The 10,591-nt window shown below is 42.4% G+C and overlaps 1 protein-coding gene across 1 annotated transcript; it reads left to right on the top strand.

Moving 5' to 3' along the window:
• On the top strand, positions 1–7,960 carry LOC127310830 (protein PARALOG OF AIPP2). The gene is made up of 11 exons (XM_051341466.2): positions 1–334; positions 747–833; positions 1,620–2,720; positions 3,603–3,688; positions 4,014–4,810; positions 4,906–5,325; positions 5,418–5,985; positions 6,054–6,284; positions 6,359–6,483; positions 6,563–6,997; positions 7,097–7,960. Exons 1-11 carry the CDS (start codon positions 263–265, stop codon positions 7,762–7,764), a joined length of 4,590 nt encoding a protein of 1,529 aa, XP_051197426.1. The 5' UTR covers positions 1–262; the 3' UTR covers positions 7,765–7,960.
• The last annotated feature ends 2,631 nt before the right edge of the window (positions 7,961–10,591 follow it).

Raw genomic sequence — 10,591 nt, 5'->3', positions numbered from 1 at the left:
CCACCGCCCCGAGGGACTCCTCCAAAACTAAACGAGCACTCTCTCTCTCATCCCCCCTCTCCTCTCTCCTCTGTCGTCCTCTCCCTCTCCCCCCTCTCGGCTCCGCTCCGCTGCGCTGCTTCCGCCCCACGCTAGACCGAAACCCCAGCCCGTCTCCATCTCCTCCCCACGCCCGCGGATGGCCGCCGCCGCGCCGCGCGCCGCCGGGAGGTAGCAGGGGGGCGCGCGGGCCCCGATCGGCGAGGGGGGGGTGGGGCCGGGCATGAGGGCGCCGCAGGAGCGCGAGCGCACCATGAGGGATCTCTACGATCGTACGCGCCACAAGGATCTCGAGGTACATCCGCCGCCGCCCCGCTCCTCCCGTCTAAGCTACCGCCCCCGCCGATTCCGTCCCAGCCGCCGCCGCTGCTTGCGGCGGCGGCGGCCGCCGTGGGGTTTGGGCGAGATCGACCGTGTCGGGGTTTCGCGATTCCAGGGTTCAGTTACGCGTCCGTGATTGCGTGCGTGCGCGTGCGCGAGCGCGTGCGGATTGTTTCGTCTCGTTGTTAGGTCTGTTTTTTCTCGGGGGAACGCGGTTTCGCGAGGGGCGGAATCCGGATTTGATGGAACCCGTTGCCCTGAATCCCGCCCGTACAGTTTGCGCACTAATTTAGCCGTCAATCTAATAGATATATATTCAGTTGCGGTGCTGAGGGTTTGCTGATTGACGCGCTCGGTATTTTATTTGTCCTGTTTGTGTCGCTCAGGAATCGGCAGCAGCCAAGGAACGGCGCCGCATCGGCGGAGGGCGGGCGGAGGGGTCGGAACAGCACGAAGTGGCCCCCCAGGCAGAGGTGAGCATTACAGCCAGGGTTGTGGTTTTTCCCTGAATATGCAGGGGAAATATTCTTCGGTTCTCTGGGAATTTCGTCTGAATGCACGTGCTGGTCCGATTGACAGATGCCCACAGGTTATGGGCAGTGAGTTCAGTCTAGGTTATTCCTGTGCGTTATGGTACCGTTGGCCTGCACATTAGCTCTTATAGCATCAGATGCTTGGAGGTGATTCTGAACCCATAATGCTGTAGAGCAGGGGCGTGTGGCTATGTGAGTAGTGCATCCCCTGCTTCTGGGATGACCTAATCTCGCTTGAAAAATGGCTGGAAAGACGCTTTGACGCTCTTTCTGTGCTACGCTATGATCACCTTTGTTTACTTGGTTAGCCTATGTTTGTCATGATTTTTTGTGCCGTGAATATGAATATTACTGTTTGTACATTGATGCTTGCAAAGTGCGCTAGCAATGCATGCCAAACAGTCTATTCCATGGTCTTAAAAATGTTTCTGGATTGCCAGCCATTCATTGGAGGTATTATCTTTTTGGCTAGCACGGCAGCTCGCTGCTTAAAATGAGCTAGTATAATTGTTATACCTAGCAATGTTTAGTCTGATCGTTTAATAATCAGTTGAAGGGATATCTATTTAGTCAATCCATCTTATGTTCCTGTTGTATATATAAAGTGCATTTTTTGTGGCTTCTAGGTCTTCATGTATGCTTTTTTTTTTGGAGAAATCTTCATGTATGTTTACACCGTTCTTTAATAATGACTGTGGACATTGATGTTGGTTCACCTTTTGCCAGGACAACCCCACAGTAAGAAAAAGACCAGCACCATGTGACAGTCCTCGTGCGAAGGCAGAATCTGGCACCTGTAATCTTTGTTCTGCCCCTTGCTCCTCCTGCCTACACAGAAGTCTTGCACCTGTGGATTCTAATATGGACTGCGGATCATCTCAAACGTGTTGCGCAAGGTCAGAATCAAAAGGTAGTATGTTGGTTCGTAGTGGGAAAGGGCTCCATACAAAGGGTGGGGAAAATGAAGATGAATTCAGTGCTACTTCGAGCCATACTTCCTATTCTGAAAATGGTGGACATAAGGCCATGGCAAGATCATCAGTTGCGGCAGATTCGGAGGTTGACATGCCAGCAAAACGTAGAAAGCTATTGAATCATGATCCAAGGTTGCCTAGAGAAGAATGCCACGACGATAGTAACTCGTGTGTTACTGGTGCATCGGCAGCAAGCAAACTTTTGTTGGATAGGAAGGATAAACTATCTACTTCTGCATCGAGTCGTGATCTTACTGCGAAGGACTATAAAGACAAGAATATTGCTTGTCACAACAGGCTAAAGAATTCACGTATCGAAGAATCTACAGAAAAGAAGAGATCTGATGTTCATACTGTGCAACCTGGCTCAGTTGACCGATCAGTTCCTGCAGATTCTCCTTCAGTTGTTACCAAAAAGTTACTCCGAACCCAATCCTCTGCTAGTGCTTCACAAGGGTTATCTCCTAAGAGGCCATGCCAGGGTTTAGCGGATTCACAAGATAATTTAGCACAAAAAACTTATGATAAAGTTTCAAATGATAAGATAGATCAGTCAGTAGGAGAAAAATTAAACCCCTCTGTGATTGGTGCTGACAAGCATGTTATGCTGAGTAGTCGCACTAACAAAATCAAGGCTGGATCTTCGTCAAAGGAACTGGAAAGTAGCACCCCATGCTCGAGGAAGAGCATTCAAGGGCACACTGAGATTGAATCTGTTCATGTCGCTAAGAGCAACAACAATTTTGAAGAAGACCAGAATCAGGATTTATCTACGGATACATCTAGTGGTAGAGAGTTGAATACACAGAATGATGCCATGGCAGAGTGTGGGAACTCCGAAAGCTTAATAGATGTATGTATCTCCTTGATCCTTCTTTTATTGTCATTTTCTCTGTATAAATGCAACTCCTATAACCTTGGTAATATGCAAAATAAACCTTAGTTGACATTGTGTTTAGATGAAAATTCAAGTGTGAGATATCCTTAGTTTGTTAGGTTTGAGGTAGGCTTGGCTTGAGAGGTAGGGAAATGTTTGCAAAGGAACATCTAGGCCTTTGTTTTGTTGGTGTAGAACACACTTAACATCGCATATTTTGTTGGCAGTAAGTGAGCAATACTTGTGGACTGTTAGAATATGAAATGAACCTTTGTCTCATTTACTTTGTTTCATCTGGAAGATAGACTGAACCGGTGAAGTTATATCGAAGCTTGAAGCCAAGTATTCTTCTGCACAACGTATGAAATTATGAAATACTAGAATCTGGGATAGTTTGTTGAGCATTTTTAGTTATGCAGGGTGACTATGTAAAGATTTTATTTAGTACATAGGATTGTTTTTGGGCTAGCAACCTCCACGGAATCATACAACTTTAATTTAAAGCATACAATATTGTGCTTGCGTTTGCTCGAAAAGAAAATCTTGTGTATGTGGTAATATACTCAGTTGGAAGTTTTATACTTTTTTCTCCGTAATGGAAATTTGTACTATGAAATAATAGTTATGTTCTTGTACCCATCAAGAATTTTGTGGCAGGTCATACACTTTGTTCTACATTTGCATATAGGTTCCACTCTTAACTAAGGCCTTAAAATTTCAGAAATATTGGCATGATATTTGACTATACTTGAGAATATAATTTGTGATATGCTTTGATTTGCATGACCTTTTCTTCTGCTTGTATTTTGTCACCATTGTTTTATAACATTTGCTTCTCTGGCTTCCATTATACCCCAGGTTAATGTTTGTGATATATGTGGAGATGTTGGTAGGGAGTATCTTCTGGCTACATGCACTAGATGCCTTGAAGGGGCGGAGCATACGTAAGACAAAAACTGTCTTGCCTTTTTTTTTTTACTTCGTCAGAAATATCACATTCACAAGTTGAAAGTTATTTTGCTTTTCATACTGGAACTGATACTATTTTTACTATTCTCACAACATACTAAAGCTTACACATGGACTGTAATTTTTTTACGGTATTTACAACATTTCCACTAGAGTAGATAAGGAAAGGAAAGGCAAATGATTTTTCTTTTTTTACTTATTAGAAATTTTGGACTATCTGCTATTGTTGTATGATATCTCTTGGTTACATTTCTGTTGTATGCTATGCTAGCTATTGACACCCCGTTTATGGCTGACCAGTTATTGCATGCGAGTGAAGTTGGACAAGATTCCGGATGGTGAATGGTTATGTGAAGAATGCCAGCTTAATGAAGATCGAATTAAAAAAAGAAGCAACCGTGGTGCATCAACAGTTGATATTTTGGATGGGAAGAACCAAAGTTCAGGAAGCATGAGCAACCCTAAGACCTTGCAGATTGCTATCACTAATTTGGAGTCTCAGCAAATTGCTCGTGGTACACCAAAAACTAATCACTTACCTGGTAATGATAAAAAACTGCATTCAATGTCAATTGATCCAGAATCACGGCAAGTGAAGTGTGCCACCCCAACTGCTGAAAGGCTGGATTCAAAGAATAAAAACTTCGGAAGCATTGCAAATCGTAAGAGGTTGCAAGTTGTTACCTCTGACACGGAAGCACGGCCACCCACTTGTGGCACACCGTCCGGTGGAAGATTAGGCAAGAAGATTGAAAGTTCTGAAGATTTGTTGAACCGTAAGAAGTTACGAATCACCACTGATATAGAATCACCACTGTCAAGTGAAGGCTTGCTGAGTCCACCTAAATCATGCAAAAAGCATGCAGAGAATGCATCATCCTCTGATGCGAGGCTGTTCAAGACAGAAAGCCCTAGGAAACATGACATTTTCTCTCGTCAGAACTCGTTTAAGAAATCTGATAAGGGGAATTTCAAGTCACCTAATAATGCTCTAGTGAGGGGTGTTCAGGCAGTAAAAAATTCTGCCACCTTATCACGGTCATATTCGTTGGGAAGTACGGCGAATGTCAAAGCACAACCAGTCCCTTCACCACGAGGTTTGAACAATTCTTTCATTGTTTCATTTCCAGTAAAATCATTATGCAGTTTTTTGTTTGTACTGCATTGTTAACCTCCTAACTTGGTCCACTAGGTCCTTTATCAAAGCAAATGTCTTTCAGCAATAACAGCGAACCAAAGGTCAAGCAGTTGGTGGAAGGTGTGCCAAGCAAGCTGAAACCTGTAAAACATTCCTCAGTAGATGTTGGAGAGAAGGGGCCCATGAGAAAGCTACTCAAACCTGAATCATTTAACCGTGAGGGTTCAATTTGTAAAGACTCAAGTTCAACAAAACAGAAGCAATCACTTCTCCTGTCTCGAGATGAAAAACCAAGAATGTTGAAACCTACGAAAGATAAGAGCTTCTTAGAAAGAAGGGCTTCTTTTAATCTTCAGAAACCAAATATTCCTTCATCACCAAGGCCTGATAGCTCTATGAAGTCGGGGGAACGGAAAATCGACCAAGACAATCCAAGGCCTGGACCAAGCATACTTAAAACTAGCAAAAAAACAGGTAAGCTGTTCATTTCCTTTACGCAATTTCTTGAGAAAACATGAAGTTTCAGTTTATTGACATGCTTCCATTTTATGGCTTGATGGTACTAGGTACTATTGAAAAGAAGCAGAGTTCTGTTTTGTCCAAAAAGGAGAAGGGGGATGTTACGGTTCACCCAACATTAATAGGAGGTTTTTCTGCTAAAGATGCTTCAACAGTGCAGTCTTCTTATCCACTGCTTCCAGTGGAAAATGTTAATAAGGACAGTGATTGTGCGGGTGAATCTTATGATAATGAAATGCCAACTAAGCCTGAGGCAGTTTCCGCGCCGTTGGGCATGACTTCCGAATCAGATTTGCAAGATATGGTGCGGAGAGCAAGTGCTTCAGAAGATGTGACACCTACTGTTGGACATCACCAAGAAGATATTTTGGTAAGCACTGGAAATAAGCCAAGTAAAAATGCAGAGACTTCAGAAGACAAATTGCCTGAGAATCCACATGGTCCCGCAGTGGCACAGAAACAGTGCGCCCCTCGAAGTGCAATGGCACAAAAACTGTGCGCCCCTGAAAGCAAATTGATTGAGCCAAACATGAAGCATCAAGATTCTTTTGAATTGCCTCCTATTGGAAATCTTTCCAGAGCTTTAGTTATTCCAGAGCAGACTTACATCTGGCAGTATGTCCTCTCCCCTTCGCTTCCTTATGTAGTACTTATGAAGTCTTTAACATGTATATTTTTTTCAGAGGTATATTTGAGGTTTCAAGACCTGGAAACTCTTCTGAAATATTTGATGGGATTCAAGCTCACCTGTCCACCTCTGCCTCACCGAAAGCACTTAATGTAGTCAAACAATTACCTCAGAGAATTCAACTGGTAGAAGTTCCACGATGTTTCTCATGGCCACAGCAGTTTAAGGAAGTACAGCCGAATGAAAATAATATTGCTCTTTTTTTCTTTGCTAAGGATGTTGAAAGGTACTGCTTAATGTTTGATTACTTTCATCTCTTACCTCAGTAAGCTAACTGATTTTTCCTGTCTACTTATGCAGTTATGACAGAGCATATGGCAAACTCTTGGAGAAAATGCTTGTTGGAGATTTGTCCCTAATCGCAAATATTAGTGGCTTTCAACTTCTCATTTTGTCATCTGATAAGTTACCTGAAAAGATTCAAAGTAATGCTTTACCTTAGTAAACCTTATTGTCTAAAAGGTGTGTCTGGGTTACTCATTTAACTGATTCTATACTTTCCAGGGTGGAATGGCTTACTCTACTTTTGGGGAGTTTTCTACGCTGGTAAAGCAAATAGCTCAACAGAGCTAATCAGAGTGACAAATCCTTGTCCACTAGAATCGACCTCTGAAGCGATTGATAAGCCTGTGTGTGCCCCTAAGGTTCCTCTGTCTTTGGGTATAGATTTGAACGAGTGCCCTGGTGATGAATTTTATGACCACCCTCTATCACTTGGATCAGAGACAGAGAAGTTTGGTTCCTCTGAAGATAGCCAGACTTTATTGAGGTCGAAACATGAGGTTGAAAATCTGGATGAACGTGAAATACGTCAGGAAGGAACTGTAGTTACCAGAGAAACTGTATTGGGAAGTGCTACTGCAGGTGTCCGTGAAACTTATGTTCCTGCAAGCTTGGGAGGTTGCAACATGAAACCAGATTATCCAAGTGTTACAACAGGTGGTGATACTTTTTAATGAAATGGAACTATTATTTGGAGCTAAAAAAAATTCATGGCTAATCATTTTATTCTCTTAACTTTTTTTTTACTTATTTCAGGCGGCATAGGAACTGCAAGTAGAGACATCATGGAGGATGAGGATAGCTTTAGTCCAAATGAAGCTCAACACGATGTTGAGCAGCACGCAGGTGCAGGCAGATTAACGTCTGACGATATATTGGCTAAGAAGCAGGCTCTCACAGCCTTGACAGAAGTATCTGTACAGCATTCAAGGGAATCAATCTCGAAGGCTGACTTTGTTATGCGTGATTCTAGGCCAAACTACAAAAGGCAAAAGACTTTCAATGGAGATGAACAACTGCCTAGCATATGCTTGTCGAAGATGCATTCCTTGCCAGCTGGTTGGCGTACTCCATTAGACGGCATACAGTGTACCTACAGGGGTCTTGCTGATCTAGGTTCGACAACTGTCTCGGATCATGTTGTGCATGTTCTTTCATCTGATGATGAAGACTCTCCAGAACCTAGTACTACTATGAATAAGGCATCGTTGAAGGCAGAGGGGGGATCCTCCCCTCCATTATCACTATCCCTGTCTACAGTGGCAAAGACGCACAATCTTGCCGGTTCTGTCACAGGAGATGATCGATCACTGTCTCTATCTCTTGGGCTCCCCCTCTCTGGTGTAGCAAAAGGAAATCAAGATCTCGAGATAAAGCAGTTTCTGCCGGAGAAGCCTGGCATAAACACTTCGTTTCTTCTTTAGATATGCGGGTGTACAGTTTTGTGCTGTGTTTAACTTATGGAGTTTAGACAGGGTAGAAGTATGGTATAGCTGTTAAGTTATGAACATCTTGGTCTTATTTCACTGTATGCATCCGCTGCTGTTGTTGGTTGATGCTGGTCTGGTGATGGTATTGACTGCTGCATTTTGTTTGATATATGGAGTTTTAGTTGCACAATGTGAATTGTTCTATAGATCTTATGGTTAATTCTCCTTTACCTAGCTGACAAATTTTGAAGTCCTTGAACTTGCATGCATATCTGTCATCACAACAATTAGGTATGTGCAGGTACCTCTTGTCAATTGTTATTATCAATTGATTCGGTGGTGATTATCGCTGGTCTTTGTTGAACTTCAGTTTCAGTTTGGCATGCAGTGATGTAGGAGTTATCAAGTTTAACATGAGGGCTGAAGCTTTTCCACGCGCTACTACGGTACCTCTTCTTTTATATGACATCTTATAGAATGTTAGCTTATAGATGCCAGTTCATTAGTCATGTTTTTCTCATTCTGTATCTGCAAAATTTCGATACATGAGTAAGCATTCAACAATAGAACAAGGGACTCGAAAGCTCACCTATGCAACTTCATGTCCAAGTATGTTGTGTAGATGATTTCATTCATGTTTGGCCAAGATGGTAAAATGGTGGAACCACTTCCATTCTCAAATTATGTGAACAGTGGCATTAGTTTTGCTGGTCAACGCACCTTTACCACAGGCAGTGTTCAAGAATCAAGATAGTTTAGTAAACTAAGATCTAACCATGAACACAGTTATAGAGACGTGATAAACACCTGTCGGGTCGCTTCCGCAACTGGGTAACTAGCACCAAAAATTGTCTTTACATTGGATGGTCCGGTGTTCTAATAATGCGTACCTTACTGGAACTTACGTATTTATTACCGCCTTCATCATGGCCTGTGTCAGATATTGATGGTATTTGTGAGCCTGTTTCTGGTTCGTTACTTTTTACGGGAAAGTAGTATATCTACTGCTATTATTTCTACTTCTGCGGTGACTGGGTTGCACATTTACGCATTTTGGGGCCCAGAGTACGATTAATCCGGCATGGGCTATGTGTGCTTAAGGTAGTTGCCGGACAATTGAAAAGTTTTGCAAGTAAAGCCGGTGTTTCTTCGCCGTGGCCGGCACTTGAATAGGGAAATGTGTACAAGGGGAAAGTTATGTGCAATGAAATGCAAGCACGATTTTGGGAGTGTTTTTTCTGCATAATATGCCTGTGTATCGATATGGTAATCTTTCTCAATTACAAAAAAAGAACCATTTATGGAATTTTTCGCAAGTATGCGTTGATCCAGTTTAGCGCATTCTTCACTCCACGAGGATCAATATCAACTGAGTACTTATGGTAAAAGAGATAGAGAAATTCTTGATTATTGATAACCCTCCATGTATGTCGCTAATACATCCTGCCATCTATTGACTGTCATCGCGCAATTCAACATGCAACCCTTCCTTTCTATGCAGAGTCGGGTCCATTCCTCGCATCGACAAATGCAGAAGTGTCATTTCTCTCCTGCTTTATTTCTACCTATGCGGATGGTGGGGCCTATTCCTTGTAGGCTTGGATCTTTTCAGAGATACTGTTACAACTATTGTTGACCAGGAAGGTAATTTTGGAGCACTGTTTAACAATTAATATTCCCTCCGATCCTAAAAAATTGTCTGACACCATAGTCTAATTAGGTTTTGTAATTAACCCCTTCTAAATTAACCAATTCTGTTGGCTACACATGCATGCGACCCGTCCGTGGCTCCGCAGCTTGGCAGCAGAAAGCACATGCGTGCTGCTGTGGAGTGCGGGTTCATAAGACAAGAAGATTCAGGATGTTTTTGTAAAATCATACATCCGACATTTTTTTAGGATCAGAGGGAGTACTAATCTTTAGGCAAATGTAAATCATAACAGTCCACATTTCATTAATTGCTCATCTGCTTTAGAGGTTAACAGTATCCCGCTGAAAAATATTCTAGCTGATCACTTAGTACACACTGTTGTAGATTTGTTCCTATTCACAAGCATCAATTAACCCTTTTTTACAATAAAATGGTTTGGATCAATCTGGCGTTCTCTTAGGCTCTTATAGATGAATTAAAGGAGTATGGTATTGGGACAGTTGAAGCAGTCACCATAGGGTATAACTGAGTGGTAAAGAAAAATTGGGGGCTAACAATTGAGATCCAAGGAAAGAGTTGAAGGAAAGGAGACAAGCAGGGGAGCGGGTGGCTTGAATCTTAGGTTCCTGGGCACCGACATCTCCGCTGTTGTCTTCAGTGATATATGCTCTTCCCTCCTATCCCTTATCTTTCTCTTCGTACCCATGCCTTCCTCTTCTTTCTTAGCTCTTCTTCCATGACCCTCTGTCTGTTGATTATTGCCTCTGCACTACGGCAGTGTAAAGCTTTAATGCTTGATGGCTTGATACTTCTGTTCGCTTGACGCTAAATCGCTAATGCTAAAGGATATTAGATTCTGAACTTGTAGGCTGTGATATTTATGTTGCTGATGATTCTATGTACGTGTGTTTAATTGCCAGCTTTTTTCACTTTGTTGATATCCCATTTTCATAAGTAAAAATAGTGAGCAAGGTATTGACATGCAGTTTATTACTAGTATTTGGTTCAACTTTGGATAAGAGAAGGGAGATGAAATTATGGAAGAGGAGATCTGAGACTATCAACAAGTTAGGTCACTCAATTCATGTTTATTCAATTTATTGGAGGTTGAATGGTGCATTGTGCTATTACGTTTTTAACAAGTTCTTGCTAGAACTTGGAAGAGGGATG

Source organism: Lolium perenne, chromosome 1 (assembly GCF_019359855.2).
Source record: "Lolium perenne isolate Kyuss_39 chromosome 1, Kyuss_2.0, whole genome shotgun sequence".
Classification (NCBI taxonomy): domain Eukaryota; kingdom Viridiplantae; phylum Streptophyta; class Magnoliopsida; order Poales; family Poaceae; genus Lolium; species Lolium perenne.
Note: the sequence above shows the minus strand (reverse complement) of the source record. Positions and strands in the feature narration are given on the sequence as shown.